This window comes from Sphaerodactylus townsendi, linkage group LG09 (assembly GCF_021028975.2).
Source record: "Sphaerodactylus townsendi isolate TG3544 linkage group LG09, MPM_Stown_v2.3, whole genome shotgun sequence".
Taxonomy (NCBI): Eukaryota; Metazoa; Chordata; class Lepidosauria; order Squamata; family Sphaerodactylidae; genus Sphaerodactylus; species Sphaerodactylus townsendi.
Window position 1 is genome coordinate 25,446,505 of NC_059433.1, and position 21,734 is coordinate 25,468,238.

Genomic DNA, 21,734 nt, shown 5'->3' on the forward strand with positions numbered 1-21,734 from the left:
CAAAGCCACCAACTATCAGCAAGCTTACTCCTGAATAACGCACGCCTCGGAGCCAACCGTTTTTTCTGAACTAAAACCTCAGTATTCGGGTTACATTGCTGTGTTGGCACTTTGCGATAAATAAGTGGGTTTTGGGTTGCAATTTGGGCACTTGGGTCTCGAAAAGGTTCGCCATCACTGCCATAGGGGCTACAAAGCAAGAGATGTTCAGAGGTGGTTTGCCATTGCCTGCCTCCCTGTGGGCTGATAGAATTGTGAGAGAACTGTGACTTATCCAAAGTCACCCAGAAGATGAAGAAGAGTTTAATTTATGCTCTGCCTTTTCTCTACCACAAGAAGTCTCAAAGCGGCTCACAACTCCTTCTCTCTCACAGCAGAATCTTTGTGAGGTAGGTGAGGGGGGGGAGAGAATTCTGAGAGAACTGTGACTGGTCCAAGGGCACCCAGCAGGTTTTTTATGCAAGAGCGGGGAAACAAATCCAGTTCACCAGGGCGTTTTCCCCACGGCCAATATATCCTGGCATAAGGAAGTGAACCATCCCAGTTTGGCCATGAATTACGCATGACTTCCAGGCCTAAATTGGGCCCACCTTGTGAGATTTGCCTTATCCCGCGCCTTTCGAAAAATGGAATTGGCAGCTCTTTTGTAAAAAAATGTGCACCGATCTCACGCCCATGCAAACACCACAGGAGACAGGTCGGATTATTTTTCCCACCTTGCCCGCTGCAGCCAATCAGAATGCTGGAAAAACAGGACAGTTCGTGCATGCGTGGCATCACCGGCAAGGAAAATGAAAGTAAACTGGGGGCCGTGCGTAATGACCTGGAGTTCTTCCTCCCGGCCTGAATGTGCTGATGGGCCGCCGTGTGGAGGGAGGAACCAAGATGGAAACATCCCATAAGAACAAGCCAGCTGGATCAGACCAGAGTCCATCTAGTCCAGCTCTCTGCTACTCGCAGTGGCCCACCAGGTGCCATTGGGAGCTCACATGCAGGTTGTGAAAGCAATGGCCTTCTGCGGCTGTTGCTCCCGAGCACCTGGACTGTTAAGGCATTTGCAATCTCAGATCAAAGAGGATCAAGATTGGCAGCCATAGATCGACTTCTCCTCCATAAATCTGTCCAAGCCCCTTTTAAAGCTATCCAGGTTAGTGGCCATCACCACCTCCTGTGGCAGCATATTCCAAACACCAATCACACGTTGCGTGAAGAAGTGTTTCCTTTTATTAGTCCTAATTCTTCCCCCCCAGCATTTTCAATGTATGCCCCCTGGTTCTAGTATTGTGTGAGAGAAAAATTTCTCTGTCATCATTTTCTACCCCATGCATAATTTTATAGACTTCAATCATATCCCCCCTCAGACGTCTCCTCTCCAAACTAAAGAGTCCCAAACGCTGCAGCCTCTCCTCATAGGGAAGGTGCTCCAGTCCCTCAATCATCCTCGTTGCCCTTCTCTGCACTTTTTCTATCTCTTCAATATCCCAATATATATGATCCAGGTTTTTCCCCCCGGATGTTTTGGCTGTGGGGGAAATGCCCAGATAAGAGTCAGACGTTCATGTGGAGGAGTGAGGACTCAAACCTGATTCTCCAGATTAGAGCCCAATGCTCTTAACCACTACATCACGCTACACCTGCCAGGTTTATGTGGAGGAGTGGGGAATTGGACCCAGTTCTCCAGAATGGGGACCAGGAGACTACACACACTGTCTTTTAATGCTGCACTAGCTACTACAATGTTTTTGAAGTCCGTGAAAAGCCCTCCAGTTACAGAAGGGGACAAGGAGAAAGACATGTAAAATGATCCCTGCGGATGCTCCACTGCCGCTGCAAATACTTCTTATGTTGTGGCAATATGGGAATGAAGTGAATCATTCCGCATCAGTCCCTCAGATACGATTTACATCAATGTTAGTGAAAGCCAGCCACCGTTCTTCTCCCCATCTTTTATTTCTTCTTACAATGTACTAATTGTTTTCATGCATTAGAAAGAAAATGATTTGTCTTCTAAGACTGATAAACACGAACATTTTTCCGTCTGAGAAATGACCACTGATAAACACCCCATCAGAGCAGACTTATTGTTGTCTTACAGCAACGGAGGCAGCATGTCGTTTCGGCCAGTGAGAGATGCAGGGGGCAACTCTGCCGTACTGCCTCCCTTCCAGCCCTTTTATTGACAGTTACAGGTGGAAAATCAAACAGGGCACGCAGCTGGGGGGAAGCACAACACAATGGACGGGGCAAAGAGCACGGGGGTTAGAGTAGAGAATTAAGTATTTGCATGTACACACATTGGGGCCAGAGAGTCTGCAATGTCAGCAGTTTTCTTCGAAACCACCTTTGGAAGGAGAGGTCAGTCGCACGTGAGAGGCCTTTTTCCAAGCAGTCTATTGCTGTACACAGGTGCCCCCCTGGATGTTGGGGGGCCCTTTTCCAAGCAAGGTGCTGCCGTACTCGAGAGCCTCCCGGGCACTGTGAGACCCCTTTCCAAGCAGAATGGCTGCCGTACTCGGGAGCCTCCCAGCCGCTGTGCCCCACAACAACTTATGTCCATTTTTTAATTAAAATTATACAAATATATTCACAATCTGGCAGTTTATTCTAAAAACACCAATTCCAGTCCTTTACGTTTCTTGGCATTGTTCAGCAAGATGTGACAGCTATTAAAATAGAAATGTGATTAACAAAAATCCGTCTTTTTCTGCTTGTACTAAATGTCTTCTTCCAGCAGCCCTGAGATATTTGTAACTGTAAAGCAAAATACATTTCCTGTAGAAAACGTCTTCCAAGATAGCAAAGTTCTTCTGTTCTTCATTAGTTACTCATTTCAGAATCCTGGCTTATTTTTACAAAGTTGTTAAGGAGGTCGATCCTTTTGCAAGCAAAGAGAGCTTTTGCCAGCTTTCCTACTGTTGTCCCTTTGCTGCCTTCTTTCATCTGCCACTTCTGTAACATCTGATAAACCTTTTCTTTCAATCCATCTCGTTCATAGTCATGATCAATTTCATCCAGTTCAGGGTCTCTGAAGCCAAGCTTACGGGCACAATGTTTCCACTGTTTAGCCAAGTTTTCTCTCACAAGGTTCAGGTGTACATCAGAAATGACTGCTGTGCTATCTGGAGGGGGGGAAAAGAAAATGGGATGTAAGTTTAGGTCCTTCAGTGACCCCATTCATCTCTTGTTCTCAATTTATCACTTTTTAAATCCTGCTCTGCCCCTAAGGAACATATGCATTTATCTCAGGTTATCCTCACAACAATCCTAGTGGCGAGGGGACGCTGTGAAATAGAGCAGCATGCAAGAATGTCCAGCAGCATGGCCAACCAGATGTTTGAATTTGAGCCTTCTCAATCATCCACCCATTTCTGGCCCTCCATAATTAGCAACACAGCAGCAGTCTGTTTCTAAGAAACCCAAAGTTTTGCTTCCTGTATTTTTAGACAGAATAAATAGCTTCCTACTGAAATAGGATAGTAATTTGTAACAGCCAAATTTTGAGGGTACACATGAAGGAACACTGAAGAACTGGGATTTGTATAGAACATCACCTCAGAGTATTGCTGTGTCACAGGTGACTGAAACCATCACCAAATCAATTGTACTCTTCTGTGTAAGATGGCTTTTAAGATCTTTCTGGATTTATATAAACGCTACCAAGCACAGGCTGTCTTTTAGAGTCACTAGCTCTCCCTGGCTGCCATCAGGGGATGAGAGGTTACAGTTACCAAATTCAAGTTGGGAAATTCCTGGAGACTTGGGGATGGAGCCTGGGATGGACAGGATCCTCAGTAGAATACAAAGCCACAGAGTTCATCCTCCAAAGCGTCCATTTTCCCCAGGGGAATGGATCGCTGTAGTCTGGCAATTACATGTTATTCTGAAAGATCCCCAGGTCCCATCTGGGGCTGGACTTTCTACATAATGTTAACTCCTCAAGAACAAAACTGCACATGCAGTTTTGTATACACACAGGTTCTTGGTGGCTGTCACGTTGAACACCTGTAGGCTCTGTTTTAAAATTTCTGTATGCTGCTATTTCTGTATGCGGCTATTGATTTTAATTGTGTTTTAATTGTTGTTGGATATTATGTGTTGTGTTGTAAACCGCCTAGAGCCCTCCGGGGATGAGGCGGTCTATGAAATCCAAATAAATAGATAAATAAATAATACTAATACTAATAGGCAAGAGACAGGTTAAAGGCAAAACTAGTGTGTGTGATCCTCTTCTGTGAGCATTGCCCGTATACATATATGTTTTGTGTTCTGAGTTACTATGTTGACTGAAACAGTAGAAGACAGTGTGTTAATTTCACCCTCATAATATTTGTGTCATAAATGGAGCCATTCCCATCGCCACCTCTTTGTTCTACATGATAATGGTGGTGGGGTGGAGAGAGAAGCACGCTAATTTCAGTGTAAATATAGCAGCTGAACTGCAGTCTTCCAGCCCGGTACATAATGATGACGACGAAGAAGAAGGTTTCAGTTATTATAATTATTGTGTTTATGTTGTTGGCTTATGTTGTTGTCATTTCATTTCATTTACTATTACTATTATTTTATTTTTTTAATTGTATTTATAAACTGTCCTCCCCCAAAGGGGGATAGAATGATTGTGACTGAAGTGGCTGAGGAAGACGTTACAGTAGAAAGTATTGGTTTTCTCCCGGGTCAACACTTCCACCTTCTATTGAGAATTATTTCATCATCATCCTGATGATTTGTGCTTTTCTACCTATGAGTATATGAAGCCCATCCGCTGAAGTTCAGTACTTACTGGCATCAGATACTTGGTATCCTTCACACCTATACCATTGGTGGATCTCTCTGAAAGTGATACCTTCATTACAGAGTTTTCATATCTTAGTATTGTTTTTGGGATCCCCTGTGTGTGTATTGTTTATTGTTTTTTGATGTTGTCCATAATATGTATATTTTTCTATGGATTAAGAGTTGTGGGTTTGTCATACAAATGTTTTATCTATCTATCTATCTATCTATCTATCTATCTATCTATCTATCTATCTATCTATCTATCTATCTATCTATCTATCTATCTATCTATATATATATAAAGCTAACAGTGTTTTTGTTGATGATAGTATAACTGAGTAACTGCTGGGCCAATTCCTCTGAAAATTCCCAGCCACTATAGTCAGCCAGGTGAGAGTGTTTTTAGATGTTCACATACCTGAAATTTCACACCTGGCCCAGGTAAAACGCCTTTTTCCTGGCGCTCCATGGTGAAGGATATGCAGCTGCCTGTGTGTAACTGTCACCCTTAGAATGTTCGTGCTGCTTAGAATGTTCACTCAGATGGCCAGATATGACCAGTGAAAACAGTACATAGGCAGTAACTCCAGTGGAAGTAAAACACATACACACACATACACACAAGGGAGAGGGAAGGGAAGGAGGGGGAGGGGTGGCATACAAGGGAAGAGAGGGAGGAAGAGGAAAGGGACGGAGGGGGAGGCATGCAAGGGAAGAGAAGTGAGAGAGGGGAGAGAGTGAGGGATGGCATGCAAGGGAGGGGAGATAGGGGGCCCAGCATCTTGATATGACCCACCCACCCTAGCGGAGGAAAAGGGAAGGGAAGGAGGGGGAGGGGTGGCATGCAAGGGAAGAGAAGTGAGGGAGGGAAGAGAGTGAGGGGCGACGAGGGACGGGAGGGAGGGGCCAGGCACCCTAGATTCCCTGAATACTGCGGTTACAGTTAAGAAAACCAGGCACGCATTACTCAGGAGTAAGCTCAGTACAGCAACCCTGACATACTTTGAATGGCTGTGTTGCACCCCTCAGAGAGTTTCCTCAGAAGCGACACCCATTGCCACCAACCAAACTTACTCCCAAGTAAAGGATCATGACCAGCCAGCCTAGATGTGTGGGAGGGGTGCCTTTCCATTCCCCGCCCCGCCCCCCCAGGAATGCGGGCACGAACATCAATGACATCGCACAGTATCAGGCTGCGTGTTTGCATGAGCACGTACTGCTGGCCTCTGCAATTGATTTGCTGCTACTGTTCCTTTTCCATTTCACCATAATAAGCCACAGCAACGCGTGGTCGGGCCCCACTAGTATATATAAAAATCTATCAGTGCGTTTTTCTGCTGACAGGTATTCTCCCAAACTACTGGACCAACTGCTTTGAAATTTTCACACAACATTGCATTCGCGTGCGGCCAGGTTTCCATACTGTTTCCATACCTCCTGTTGTGTACATGTCACAACTGTGCCAGTTATTGTGTACATGCCACATCTGTGACAGTTGGAACCACAGTTCTGTTCTGCAACAGCGCCATCTGCTGGCCGTCAAAGCAACACCCTCTGATACAAGGGAAACAACCATGCCTTCCTTCAAAACCGCTGCCATCTGGAGTGAAAAAGATGGGGTCCGCCATCTGGACATGGCCCACCCACCCTAGTGGAGGAAGGGGACGGTGAGGGAGGGTCCGGGGGTTTGCTGGACCAAAAGCTCTGAAATTTGAACACAACGTTGCTCATGCCTCCCAGCATGTTTTAAGCTAGGTAATTTGCCTGCAAGGGAAGGGAGTGAAAGAGACAGGGTCTGCCACCTGGGCATGGCCCACCCACCCTAGCAGAGGAAGGGGAACGTTAGGGAGGGACAGGGCGAGGTGCCATGCAAGGGAATGGGAGAGAGGGAGGGGAGGGAGGGGCCCCTTGCCCCTACCCTCCCTTGCAAGCATTGTGTAATGACACATGTTCGAACCGTTCGCTTCTCCTTTTCTTTTCCACTTCACCAGACTGAGCCACAGCAACGCGTGGCCGGGCCCGCTAGTTTTCAATAAAAATAGAGATTTTAACTTTGTACCAGAGCCAGACAAAATTTTCCCCCTTTTGAAAGGTAGACACTGCATCTGTATTTGTGTAGTTACCTAATATGAAGCCACAGGCACAGATTCCCAAAATGTCATTGAGAAGGTTGTGGAGTTCACTGACATTTCTTTCAATAAATGAATATACTGGAAATATTTAGGCACTAAATACCTTTCTTTGGTAGATGATCCTCTTTTCTTTTCAGTCCTAAAACTATGCTCCTAGACAGAGTTCTGAGAACAAAATGAAATTATCCTAAACCAAACACTTTAATTAAAGGACAAGATTAATTTTTCTACTTACCAAACAGTTTCCGGTAATCTGCACTAACGTTAGAACTATTTGTGGGATGACTGCCTATGTGGAAATTCTGATCACTTATTGCCATAAAGTTGTTTGGCCCTATTTGAATTCCACAGCTGTTAACTATGTTGTACTGTGCAGATTCGTCTGTATATGAGACAATAAAAAATACATACACATCAAAATACATACACATTCCACAAAACAAGGGGTGGAGACAGAAGGGGTGAACAAATTTTAACAGTTATTGCATTGGTTAATTAAAACAAAAATAGAAATAATGAAAAGAGATCATTGTTATGTGTTACACTGTACAAATTAAAGGGTATCCGTGAAATTGCAACAAACGTTTGAATTATGTGTCAGATATAGTTGGTAGGTTCACAGACAGCAACACAGGAAAGTTTCCCTTACAGAAATATAATTGTAAAATGGTTGTGAGAATCATCCATTGAATTTAAAGACCTGATATAGTTTTGACCTTGCTCTGTGAATATATTCAAATACTATATCACGAAGCTTAGGTTAAATCAAAGAGAATACTAGAAACTCTTCAAAAAACCACTAGCTTTTTTCTTGATGAAAAACTGGGATCATACTATGAAAGTATTTTCTCCACATAGAAGGAGTAGAATGAAGGGTATGCACAAGATGGCGTCAACAGCTCTGCTTTTATTGAGAGCTTGATCAATTTTAATTATCTGTTTTATACGTTAAAGCCACGAAGAAGTCTGGACCATCTGTTTTGTCTAAACAACCTCTTCCTGGCATTGTGCCATGGAGCGAAACATCTTACCGTGACAGGCCTCTGAAGATGTCAGCTATAGATGCAGGCAAAACGTTAGGAGCTAAAATTAGCAGATTACAGCCACACAGCCCAGAAAACCCATAACTGTCTGTCAATAAGACTATCATTTACCACCCCGCCCCCAGAAGACCAAATATGGAAAAAAGAGTAATGAAAGAGATATCAGGAATTCATTTGTTAAGGGGGGAACAAAGAGATATTCTGTTATATTAGGGGAAGATGTATAGTTTGAACTGCCCATATTAAGAAAAAAACTGATTGATTACCTGTGCTTTTTCTGTGTGTAGCAGTCGTCTGCGCAAAGTTTGCCTTCATAGAAGGATTAAACTCCTCTGGATCTAAACAATTAGATACATTGTATTATACTTACATCACCGTTTCTAAAAGTACAGAATCACTGTTAAAATACCAGTTAAGGCAACAAGGATCTGAGTTTCTATTCATACTATTTGGGTATAGTTCACTTCCGTAATGCTTCAGACTGATAAACAGCCATCCCTCTGGTCAGTCATGATAAGAATCATGTTGATCTCTGCAGTATGCACGAATTGTAATTTGAGGAGATCTCCAGGATCCACCTGGTAATCGACAACCTGACTATGTTTAGACCTGGCTGTATGGGGGAGGATAGGTTGTTTATTTGTCCATAAATGCCAAAGACACATGTGTGTAAGCAGGCAAGGAGAAAAAACTTTTTTGTGAGCTGATATCTAAAATCATGGCCCATTACGCTTGGAATGCTTCCCTCAGGACTCTTCTCTGTACAATGAACTTGCAGAGGGCTCTCCTCCAGTTTCTCTATTTACACATGAGGAGGCACTTCCTCCTTTCCCTGGAGTTTTTAGGCAGACAGCTTTCCAGGCCTATTAAACTCTGCCCATCAAGTGATTCTTAAAGGCACAAATATCATTACACTGAGTAGTCAAGACTACTGGCTTAGCCCTTTAAGCTGCACTTATGTCAATATTATTTATTATTTATTACAGTTCCAAAAGTAATTCCGCAACCCTGAATGAAAGAGGCAAAGCAGTTCCCTGGATCACAGTCTGCTAAAGAAGGTGACTGTCTTAGAGCAGATATTCTCTTCCCCTTCCCTTCCCACAAAACTTCCTGATGCTGGTGCTTATTATTTCCAATCTGTCTATATCAATATCTCAAAATATCAAGAGAATTAGAAGTCAGTGTTGTGTGAGTGAGCTTCTTTTCTGTTACTTAAAGCAGCCAGCAACATGGAAGGGGGGACAAGGGAGAAGGCGTGAAAAGCAGCACAAGAGAACAGGAAAGCCGGCTGTGGACAAAGGGAAAATCTCCAGAGCAAAGCTGCGCCCACTGGCGAATCTCCTTGTTCAGGCAGTGAAACAAATGAAAAGTCATGCTAAAACTGGTCTTGCTTGCTGCAGAGAGAATGAACAGTGAAAATGGGGCTTGAGGAAACAGGTCCGTACAAGAAATCTTACTGTGAGGGGAATTCGCCTCTATCACATAGCAAGCACATTATGCGTAATTGACCCACATATCTTAATTAACTTACTTATATACAACACAGTTAGATTTGAAGTAACCACAAACACTGGGACAAAAAGGATGAGAGTCTGAAAATCAACAAAACCTGGCTGATGGTATTAAAAAGCACCAAAACCCAGAGACATTCCAATGCAACTGCAAATGAACTCTACCAGAAACATGCAAATGTACCTCACTCCATATTTGTGACGTGGACAAAACATATACCCCACCACACAGTCACTCCACACTGTACCATGGAGAGAATAATACCTTTCCATGACATGCCTCTGAAAATGCCAGCCATAAATGTGGGCAAAACGTTAGGAGCAAAAACAACCAGACCATGACCACACAGCCTAGAAAACCTACAACAGCCAACCTAAGGGTATGCTTCCTGTGTTATCAATTAATGTTAGTTTTAGCCATCTGGGATTAGTACCATAGGATTAACTAATGCAACTGCATAATGGACCAGAGACCTAAAGGGTTAGATCCAGGCTAAACTGTCCAATGGCAGGATGGAAATTTCTTGTCCCCCCGCCCCCTTCCACCTAAGCTCACCAATCTCCATTAAATGCTGTTCCTGAGAGATAGGGGACCTTGAACAATATTAGGAGGAGCGTCTAAGTGAAAATTAACAATTTAGCTTGATTCCCAGCTAGCATCTTTAATTGCCATGTTGCCAGTTCACATCTATCGGTTATACCTGAGCATGTTCTCTTTCCTTTTACAAAATATTCCCGAGCAGCTGAGAGGCTTGATTGATGATCTGCACCGGATTCTGGCACAGGTGGTTTACTGAAGTTAACAGTATTAGCCGAATGTGATGTATACATATCCTCTGCACTCATGGATGCTCTGAATTCCGGAAACCTCACCCCATACGAATTATTTGGACTGTATGGTATGTTCTGTCTTGCTGGTGGTGCTCCGCCCTGTAACCGTTGCCTCAGATAACCGTAAAGGGGTATTCCAGGATTGTTGATCAAATTCTGAGTGACATTTGATCTGGGGTTTTCAGCTCTCAAATATGACTCTCGTACTCGTGGGGAAGCAGGTGCCTTTGCAAATGGGTCATGAGAAACCCTCCTCCTCCTCTCCTCCTCTTGCATTTCAGCACTGTAGGCCACGGAAGGGCTTTCCACTTTGTCCATCCTGCTGCCATACATGTGGTAGTTCAGTTCCTCTTGCAGTTTCCTGTCCAGGCTCACGGAATGAGGCTCAAAGGAGGTTTCACAACTCTCTATGGGTTCGTTTTCTGAACACGCTGCAAACAAGGCTTCATCCACAGTGTTGGCTGCAAGATGCTGGGAACTGTGCAGAGAACTGGGCAAATCTGCAGCGGAACAGGAGGGCTAGTTAGCACGACCAATGGCTTTGCAAAGGTGTCACCCAAATGGCCCCCTGGTTTTGGCAGGTACTTTTCTACTGGATGTAAAATTATAAGATCATGCATAAGCCCCAAATTCAAATTCAAAAGCCTTTTATTGGCAAATCACAGTATTTAAGACAAAAACTTCAAATAAAGTAAAAGTAAAATCAGGGAGGTGGGAGAAAAAAGGAATATATTTGCTCTGTACATACAATTGCAGACCATTAAATAAATCATTTGGTTTCAATTATTTTGAGAAGAAAATTTGCGACAAACTCATTAAATATAGGATCAGGGTTGTTCAAAAGACTTGGAATAGCAACCGAGTCTGCCAGAGTCATGGAGAGTAATGGAATGAAATTTCCATATCTGTCTCTGGCTCCCTTGGTTCTTGGGCAATGAAAAAGGGAGTGGGGCATAAGCCCTACATGACATTGCTGCTCTGCTCTCTCTCTTTACTGATCACGTTCCTGTGTGTTTTTAGGACAACCTAAAATTCAGCAAGTGAATTATAAAGACGAAGCATCTGTCCATTAAAAAAAGAAAGAAAAATCATGAACCTTGTGCCTGCTCACACAAAACTTCTGACTGGTTCACAAGCATCATGATCAGTGGAAAAAAGCACAAGATCTACTTGGCGTTCCTGAAAGTCAGTCAGGGACGTAGGTATAGATTTTTTATGGGGGGGGTTCGGGGGTGGAGCCACACCCCCACCTGCCCCTAGGGCATGGCCATGCCTCCCCAAGCCCCGTCCCTGGCCTAGCGCTTATAAAAGCAGCTCTCCGAGGCTGGGGACGGCAGACTCCCCTGCCCAGCCCTGCCCTGCCTCCCACCAGCTGGGCTCCCAGCTGGCAGCTGGCATTTCCTTCTGCCCTCCCCTCTGGGCAGAGGCATAGAGGGAAAACGGAGCCCGGTGCAAGTTTTGCACACACACACACACCCCGGGCAGCCGCTGTAATGCTGGAATCCACCTCCAAACAGCATCACTTTCAACAGTGTTTAAACTAGAGAGCCCAAATTCTTGAAGTCAGTCAAAGCCTTTGATATCGGCAACCATCAGAAAGGGGGAAAAAGCCAAGTGGGGGCACAGCTCTATGGGTCATTGAACCCCGCCCTCTTTAAGATCAGAAATCCCTTTCAGTTTCTTCCTCTCCTCTCTTCCTGGCTACTGAACATTCACGAGGTACTGCCCAAACTCTAAGTCTATCAATGCAGCTAAACTGTTGTCGCTTTCCCAAACCTGAAATTCTGCACCCACGATGGGATTCCTCATCATTGGGAAGATTCCTCGGGATCTGCCCAAGAACCAAGGGAGCCAGAGACAGCTATGGAAATTTAATTCTGTTACTCTCCATGACTCTGGCAGACTCGGTTGCTATTCCAAGTCTTTTGAACAATCCTGATCCTATATTTAATGAGTTTGTCGCAAATTTTCTTCTCAAAATAATTGAAATGAAATGATTTACTTAATGGTCTGCAAGATGCTGGGAACTGTGCAGAGAACTGGGCAAATCTGCAGCAGAACAGGAGGGTTAGTTAGCACGATCAATGGCTTTGCAAAGGTGTCACTGAAATGGCCTATTGGGTTTGACAGGTACTTTTCTACTGGCTGTAAAATTAAAAGATCATGCATCAGCCCTAAATTCACATTCAAATGCCTTTTATTGGCATATAACAGCATTTAAGATAAAATCTTCAAATAAAGTAAAAGTAAAATAAGGGGTGGGTGGGAAAGAAAAAGGAATATATTTGCCCTGTACATACAATTGCTACTTGGTGGTTCTGCTACCGCATCTACTTGGAGAGACTGCATCCTTTTGACAAGTTCAGCTGGCTCAGGGTATACTTCCTATCACACAAGAAAACTTGATTAAATCATACCCAACACCCAAACTTTCATGAGTATGTGACTCAGGATGTTCACTGAAGAAAACTCTTTTATGGATTGTGATCAAAGATTTTGCATGGTCACAAGTACAGTAGCCACCTGCCTTGGCTTGCTCTCATATCCGAGGACATGAACTGTGTATTATCGAAGGCCTTCATGGCTGGAATAAACTGGCTGTTGTGGATTTCCCAGGCTGTGTGGCTGCTATGACCTAGTCCAACAGGACTAGGGACTCCTCAGAGGAGGAGTCTAACCTGGGAGATTACACAGGTTTGGTCCCAGAGTTTCAGACAATGGTTGCAGACTCAGATCCTGAGCCTCCAGTAGTCCCTTCAGCACCAACCCCAGAGGTTTTGATAAAGCACACAGACTTAAGAGTCACAGCCAGGCTCAAACCCTGAGATTCCCCAGCCTCCTCACCTCAAGGCAAGTACAGGAGATTCAGTGCCTGCTTGCTCACCCCATCCATTTCCAGAGCCCTGTAAGCAACGATGGAAGAAGCTGTGCACCAGTTTACAGGAAAGGAGATGCAGCAGAAGAATAGGCAAGTTGGTCTCAATGAGAAACTTCTCAGGAGCCAGACTGAGGCACCCAGCTAGATGGGATTCATACTGGTGGGTGGGATATTTAGTATATAAGCAGCTGGAAACCAAGCAGTGGTGTGGCAGCAACGTTGTGTTTTGATTTGAAAGCCGCTGATCTTGTTTACCACCTGTTTTAACCTTGGTTTCTACTTCGGACTTGGTTTTGCTACACCCCTCTGTATTCAGTGCTTTGATATTCTAGTGCGTATTAAACTGCTGGACTGACTGTGGACTGCTTCTGACTTTGATTGGTGAGTGTCTGCCTACGACATGGTGTGGTGGCCAGGTCTGGTAGGTTTTGCTCCTAACGTTTCGCCCGCATCTGTGGCTGACATCTTCAGAGACGTCACGGTAAAATCTGTTTTCTCTGTGGCACATCTAACCATGACACACCTCTGAATATGGCAGTCATAAATGTTTCTCTCTGTGACATGTCTCTAAAGAGGCCAGTCATAGATGCGGGAAAAACGTTAGGCACAAAAAGATAACCAGACCATGCCCACACAACCCTGAAAACCCACAACAGCCAGAAGTGAACTATGTGAACTAAGTGAACTATGACTCATTAAAATTGATACTGAAATAAATGTTAATCTTTAAAGTCCCACTGGACTTTTCTTTTGGTCTTGGAGGCATTGCCTTTTGTTTAAAAGCGTATTTGATGGTTTTGTTGTTGTTGTTGTTTCACTGCTGATAATGTTGTACAGAATTGTGTATTGGGTGTCTGCTATTTTATTTTTTAGAGAGCGCGCCAGTAGGGTATAGCGTTGGACTAGGACAGTGATGGCGAACCTTTTCGAGACCGAGTGCCCAAATTGCAACCCAAAACCCACTTATTTATCGCAAAGTGCCAACACGGCAATTTAACCTGAATACTGAGGTTTTAGTTTAGAAAAAACGGTTGGCTCCGAGGCACGCTGGGTGTAAGCTTGGTGAAGCAACCGTGCAATGCTTCAAATGGGTGAATCTCGATCCTAGGAGGGTTTACTCAGAAGCAAGCCCCATTGCCAGCAACCGAGCTTACTCCCAGGTAAAGGATCATGCTCAGGCCAGCCTAGAGGTGTGTGTGTGTGGGGGGGATGATTTTCCAACCCCCTCCTGCATGATGAACTCTGTGCGCGAGTGCCTACAGAGAGGGCTCTGAGTGCCACCTTTGGCACCCATGCCATAGGTTCGCCACCACTGGACTAGAATCTGGAAAACCCAGCTTTGAATCCCCACTCTGCCATGGAAACTTGCTGGGTGATCTTGGGCGAGTCACACACTCTCAGCTTTGACTGTGGCAAGTATTTGGATGGGAGACCTCCAAAGAATACCAAGTGTGGGACATGGAGGCAGGCAGTGACCTCTGAACATGTCTTGTCTTGAAAACTCTATGGAATCACCATGTCAGCTGTGACTTGACAGCAAAAAACATTTTTAAAAAATTATATTTACCTGTTTTTTTTACATTCCCTGGCTAGCCCTGTTTTGTAAGCCGCTTTAGGCCACAGTGGATAGCGCACAAGGCAGAGTGTAAACAGTCTGACAAACAAAATTTGAACCATGCACCATACTGCAGGCTTGATAACTTACTTTTATTTTTTCCACATCACCTTCTACATATTTTTCAAAGTGCTGGTGGTAAAATGGCTTGTAATCCATACTGATTTCTGCAATAAATCAAAGCATTGTCAATTAGCCCAAGCAGTCTTCAATGGAAACAAGATGTGACTAAGTTCTTATGCACTTCCCCCATAACCTTAAAAGTAACACGGGATTAAAAAGCAGGAATCGGAGGCCCAGACAGGAAGAGGACAAGGGAAGAACCTTGGACTTGATGTTCCAGTTTTCTACTTGCAAGTAACGTTTCGTAAAAGAGAGCATTTAGAAATGCTATCCTACACTGCAGTCTGAAGTGGTGTGGTTTTACATTTCACTCTCCTCCACTTTGATGTTTCTGTAGCTTCTGCAGAACACTCACCGCTTAGAAATGCTTGGAATGGTTTTAAGCTGCTCTCTACTCATCCTTCCCAACACCCATGGTATATTTTTGCTTGCGCTACTTTGTTTCAGGAGTCAGGACCATAATTTGTTTCAGGAGTCAGGACCATCACCTTTCCCTACCTGCAAAGGTTGGCCGATCCTCTGGAATTTGACTCCAAGAACGTTTCATTAAAGAAATTATCTTTTCTGGACAACTTTCCATAATTTCTTCTACGAGTGGCCTGTTCCCTTGCATAACGCAGAAATATACGTGCTGGTCATTTGTAGCATCTGCAGGAGTGGGGTGGGGGGAATCAAACAGGCTTAAAATCATCTTCAAAGAAACCATGCTGCAAAACTACTGTAGCAAACTGAGATGAGGCACTTACTCTCATATGGTTCTTTATTAGCAAAAATAGCCCATAATACTATGCCAAAGCTGTAAACGTCTGATTTTTCCACATGCGTGCTGTTAATGGACTGTAAGTGCTCAGGAGCCATGTAGAAAAGGGTTCCTGCGTTGCTCTTGGTGCTGCACCTGAGCTTCCTTTGTCGGCTGGTCTCCTCTTTAGTCAGCCGGCTCCAGTTTCTGAAGCAGGCTACTCCAAGGTCTGCTATCTGCAAAGCCAATCAAATAACTGTTATAAGCGAGGTCGGGAGAGAAGCAGGACTGAACTGAGACGAAATATGACAAACAGCAGCTTGTATACTTAAAACAATAACTTCCCTCAAAGTATTTGGTTTCAGCACTTGATTAATTTAGGTGGAGTTGTGAAAATGAGTTGATCTGACAATGCCCTGCGGGGAACGGGTGGAGCAGAAATGTGAAAATAAAAAAATAAATAGCATTGCCAGTGCATGATTAGAAAATGCCATCTTTGTACTGGATTAAAGTTGTTGTAGCTGAATCTCTTCATGAGTATTTCTGAAATCCTCACATTAGAAACAATGTATTGTCGAAGGCTTTCACAGTCAGAATCCACTGGCTGATGTGGGTTTTCTGTGTTGTGTGGCCATGGTCTGGTAGTTTTTGCTCCTAACGTTTCTCCAGTATCTATGGCTGGCGTCTTCAGAGGCATGTCACAGTAATAGGTGCTTCTTTTGACTATCTTACTTACTATCACACATCTTACTGTGGCATGGCTCTGATGATGCCAGCCATAGATGCTGGAGAAATGTTAGGAGCAAAAATGATCAAACCATGACCACACAACACAGAAACACCAATCAGGAGCAAAACCACTTTATTTTTTTCCACCCAGCCACCTGATGCCCCCACCTGATGTTCATGCAAGCTGCCACTCAAAAACAACAGCCAATCAGAATGCGGAACATCAGGCATGCTCAGATCTGCCTGCAATGTAAATACAGAAGTCCCAGGCGTGTGCGGAACAAACTGGAGCATTTCCTCCCGGTATTCACTGGATCCCCTAAAAAAAATAGGTAGCCATGCGGATGGACATCCCGAGATAAAATAGACCCAGTTTAAAAAAGCCATAATTTTGCCATGCAGAAACGGTCTATGTACATCTTGTTGCTACCTCAAATCAATGGCTTTGCTTTCTAAAGACAACCAGGGCCAAGTATCACCACAGGATATTCAGCTATCAGCGATTCTATGAGTCTAGTTCTTACACAACAAAGAAGACCAAAAAATCCCCAGCCTTTTAATAGACCAAGCCAGGAGCTTTGCATTTGTTGTGTACCTTGATGTGAAAGTCTTCATCTACAAGGATATTTTCTGGCTTTAGGTCTTTGTGCACTAAACCTTGTTCACTTAAGTAAAGCATTCCTTCAATTATCTCTAGGATGAACCTCCCTTTCACAGCCAAGGGAATTTCAGTCTGCAACAAAGATGAAATAACAGATTACATATTAAAACCTGATCTGGGATATGCAGAGCTTTAAACTGAAAGAAACCGTCTTCCTTTTTTCAGTCTGTACTATACCCAATGAACACTGGCCAGGATAATTTAAACCTTAGGAACAGAGGGACCAACAAGGTCCTAAGCAGAGTTACACCCTTCTGCATTCACTGAAATCAGTGGGCTTAGAAGACTGTACATCTGTTTCAGACTGCACTGGCAGGTATGGTTGAGAGTTCCTCCCAGCTAACTTTTCTTCACTAGTTTAGAAAAAGTTTTCTTCACTAGTTTAGATTCATTTCCACAAATGAATGCATTCTGAGTCAAAACTCTTTTTAGATGGGATAGGATAGAAGCTTAAATACAAAATATAACAGGTTTTAATATTGTGTAATTTGCAGTGTACACTCTTCCTTCCATCTCAAAGCTTGTTCAAATTCTTTCACAATCTGTATCTTGGAAACAGAATGAACAAACTTGTATCCAACAGTTTTGTCCTGGTTGCAGAACTGTAGGTTTCCCAGCTCAAAAAGCAAGGAGATAAACCAAAGCAAACAGTTGTGCTTAAAGAGTAGTAGAACTCATCCAGGTTGAGATTCAGCAACCCTAATTTCTCACTCATTCTAATCAGATTCACTATTTGGGAATCATCAGTCTGAATCAATGCAGAGAACTTCTGGTTCTCCAGTTTTCACTGCAACACAAACCTGTCAACAAAAACCAAATGTAAGATGACCTCTACATTTTGAATATTTCAATATCTCAAGAATTACTAATTGGTTTCTGTATAAGGTATTAATCATGTTGTGTACTCACTGCCTTCAGAACTTTCATCAGGTTCCCTTTGTGCATATATTCCATTACAAGGGAGTAATTACCATCTTCCAGAATGATACCCAGTAGCTTCACCACACGGTCATGATTTAGTTTTTGCATAATTTTGCCTTCTTCAAGAAGGGAAACGTTACCTCTGGAAAAAACACACAACCAATCAACCCAGACATAATGCTACATCAAGAAGGAAGGAACACATAAGATCCCAATCAGGGATCTTCAGGGAAACAGGGAGACAGGTTAATTTAGTCTCCAGAACTATTTGAAGAGGCTAGCCAGACCTTTGCGTGAATCTGGGATGAATGATTCATCCCATTTCTCTCTGGGACCAGTCACTTATTCTCCAACTTACTCTGTGCGCTTAGGTCCGGTGTATACTGTTTTTAGCACCACGAGCCCATGTTCCTTGTGATAGCATAAGGAAACCATCCCAAATCCACCTGCGTCCAGTTGTGCTTTTTCCAAAAAGTCTGCAGAGTTCATCTGGATATCCTCTAATGACATGTTTGCAGGTTATGAGGCAGTCCAGCAAGTCATAAAAATTAAATCCTCAACCTGTAACATAACACAGAAGATAAGGCATAGTGATCCATCATTTTGCTGCTGAGGTAAATAATGGGCAAAACAGGACAGAAATCTTCCTGTTGGTACACAGTCAAGTAAAAAAAGACTGAGGATGCTTCTTAGTTGATGTTTTTTAGTCTCACCCTAGTCTCATTCAACCCGGATTACCTCCTGACCTTCCCCTCCTCCAAGTTTGGCTCAAGTCCCCCAGATACTAAAGAACCTGGCAGGTAACCCTTACAGGAGTAGCAGGTGGGGCTCTAAGTCATTGCAGAGACCTCTCACTTTTTACATAAATTATACTCGCCAAATACAGGCAGCTTTTGGCTGAAGCAATTCTACTTCATTTTATGAACTGGGATGTTGTGCATCTGTAGCCATGCTATGTGATAAACGCAAATTTGAACATCTTCATCACCAACTAGAAATACAGCTACAAAGCAGTAAAATGTATGGCAGGACATTACAGGCAGACAGTTCCATCTGGTTGTATCATGTACCCTACAGCAAGTTTGCAAGCAGCCAAACCATGTTCTTCGTATACCTCAAGAGCCAGAATGTATGTTTTGCATGCACACGATCAACATTAAGGCCTCAATATTTTTAGTTTAAGATTTTCAACTAGCAGGCCTGGGAAATACCTCTCTGTGTCCCTGGCATAGATCAGGGGTTTGCAACCTGCAGCTCTCCAGATATTCATGGACTACAATTCCCATCAGCCCCTCCAGATTAGATCAGGGGTCTGCAACCTGCGACTCGCCAGATATTAATGGACTACAATTCCCATCAGCCCCTGCCAGCATGGCCAATTGGCTGATGGGATTTGTAGTCCATGAACATCTGGATAGCCGCAGGTTGCAGACCCCTGGATTAGATTATGCTTTTAAAATTCAGTTTCATAAGATGCCCGATTATTAATATAGTGTGCGCCCCATGCAACAAAAACCTTCAGCAAGGTAAATTATTTAAGTATGTTGCTGCTTACTGCGAGAACACTGGTCCAAGACAGCTCTTAGAAAGTATATAACTTCCTAGATATTTTGAAAGCATTGTTAGTGTGCCTGACATACAGGGACATTCACAGTAAGGTATATGATCAGTTTCTTCCTGGTCACTTGAATAAGTACTTTCAATTTCTCCTTTGGCATCTGTAGCTGAGGCATAAACTTGAATGATGGTTGGACTGACAGGCTTTCCTGGAAGTCTGAGTGATATCATTTGGTCAGATTGTGCCCTGATTGTTTGGGTTACGTTTCACCTCACTATTTGAGCATCACTGTTTCTTCTGAGTTTGTTATGTCCAAAATAAAATACTTTGTAAGTTTCTGACTTAAAAATGCACTAATCCAGTCCACTTTAGTTCACTAATACCAAGAATTACACTGTTGTTCATACTTGTCCTCTGCTCTTCTCTAGTAACTAACTGAGCATCTTCCAACCTGGGGATCCTGTCTTCGGCTCATTCCGCACAAGCAGAATAATGCACTTTCAAACTGCTTTCAGTGCTCTTTGAAGCTCTGCGGAATGGCAAAATCCACTTGCAAACAGTTGTGAAAGTGGTTTGAAAACGCATTATTTTGCATGTGCGGAAGGGGCCTTCCAGCACTACATAGTCTTTTTAAGGAAAGCCAACAATCCCATTTTCATTTCCTATTTCAGTTGAAATGTAAAAAATAATTTCAACATCTATTCTGCCAAAGCCTTAGAGAGTTAGAATGTAAATATAAAAATAAAGTCAAACAACTAACCACAGCCTTTTTGAAAATAACTACAAAAAGTCACACTGGATGGAACACCGGCTTGTATTTTACTGGCAATTAATTAACAAATTTCTCCTCCCTGCTCTCTGGGGTGGTGGTGGAGGTGGGGAGGGAGTGTCCCTTCTTCACTCTCCCCAGCCAGGGAGGGAGCTCAGCAATCAGCCCCTCATATCCAAGCAGGACTGCCCAAGCAACTCCTAGCTCTTTTAGGCAGGGGAGGAGTGATTGTTGCATGCAAGGGAAGGGGAGGGAGGGGATGGAGTGAGGGGTGGCATGCAAGGGAGGGGGAGGGGTAGCATGCAAGGGAGGAGAGGGAGGGGCCTGGCATCTGGACATGGCCCACCCACCCTAGCGGAGGAAGGGGAGGGGAGAAGTAGCACTCAAGGGAAGGAGAGGGAGGGGTGGCATGCAAGGGAGGGAGGGGAGGGAGGGGTGGCATGCAAGGGAGGGGGAGAGGTTTATTTCCTATATCGATTGTCATTTTCTGTATACAAAGCCCTTTAGAGTTTAGACAATATCTTCTTCCCATCTGAGTTTGTAGGCTGTGTGGGATATGTCTCAGTAAGAATCTCTCTCTCTCTCTCCTGCTTCATGGGATGTAAACTTGCCATGAATCTCTGTTTCTCACGTTCATCCTTTTTGTCTACCCTGGGGGGTTGGGGGAGAACAGATCAAAGCGACAGCTTTCCCCAAATTCAGTTGCATGTCTTCAGAGCACTCCTAAGCAGGTCTACTCAGAAGTAAGACCCACTTTCTCTAGTGGGACAGGCTCTAGCCACTCTTCCAAATGTTTAGGTTCCGGGGACGGCTCCGCGGGGTGATGCGCCCTACTTTTGCAGGGAGGCTCAAAGTTTGCAAAAAAAAAGTTTGGCGCAAAGAATGGGGAAGGATTTGCTAACGCGGCGTCGGAAGGGAGCCTAGTTTCGCTTTCGTGGGCGCCTCCCGTTTTCCCTTCCCCGCCCCCCCCCCCCATCTTTTAACAAAGGAAGTCAACCGGAGATCCTTTGGGCAGGGGTGCCCAGGCAAGGAAACCCCCTACCCCACGGTGGCTTTCTGGCCAGCTGCCCCCGAGCAAGGGAGCTCCATGGGAGATCCTTGGGGGCTGTCCGCCTTGTAAAGAGGCAAGCAGCAAACGACCCCCGGCTTTTACCTGGTCGCCTCCCCGAGGGGGAATCTCGCCGACTGGGCGCCGGGGGGTGGGGGGAGATTTTCCAAGCCCCGCTTCCTCCCCGAGGAAAGCGCCCTTGCGCGCAACGTGCCTGGATTGCCTCTTCCTTCTTCGCCCAAGTTGGGCGGGGCGGAGTTGAGCGGTGACAAAACAGCAGGCAGCCTCTCTTCCAGGCGCTTTTTTTGCGGAAGGGGAAGGAAGTCTTTGCGAGCTTTCTTAGAAGTCAGCCAGGGAGGCCGAATGGGCTTTTTCCGCCCAGGGCAGGAGGGGTCTGCCG

General features: G+C 44.3%; 1 protein-coding gene across 1 annotated transcript; it reads right to left on the reverse strand.

The window, feature by feature from the left end:
* Positions 1-2,547: 2,547 nt before the first annotated feature.
* On the reverse strand, positions 2,548-21,656 carry RIPK1 (receptor interacting serine/threonine kinase 1). The gene is made up of 12 exons (XM_048508041.1): positions 21,440-21,656; positions 18,318-18,520; positions 17,948-18,101; positions 16,973-17,110; positions 15,656-15,884; positions 15,408-15,557; positions 14,877-14,953; positions 12,594-12,678; positions 10,164-10,793; positions 8,218-8,289; positions 7,144-7,290; positions 2,548-3,119 (listed from the first exon to the last, which is right to left on the reverse strand). Exons 2-12 carry the CDS (start codon positions 18,467-18,469, stop codon positions 2,818-2,820), a joined length of 2,136 nt encoding a protein of 711 aa, XP_048363998.1. The 5' UTR covers positions 18,470-18,520; positions 21,440-21,656; the 3' UTR covers positions 2,548-2,817.
* Positions 21,657-21,734: the final 78 nt, after the last annotated feature.

What these genes read in the sequence shown, in the direction of transcription:
- RIPK1 (XM_048508041.1), bottom strand. Translation starts at nt 18,469, where the DNA reads ATGTCATTAGAGGATATCCAGATGAACTCTGCAGACTTTTTGGAAAAA. An exon ending in ATGAAGACTTTCACATCAAG is followed by an intron (nt 15,885 to 16,972) that starts GTACACAACAAA and finishes TTGGCTTTGCAG; the next exon opens with ATAGCAGACCTTGGAGTAGC. An exon ending in AGAACCACCAAGTAGCAATT is followed by an intron (nt 10,794 to 12,593) that starts GTATGTACAGGG and finishes GTTCCGCTGCAG; the next exon opens with ATTTGCCCAGTTCTCTGCAC.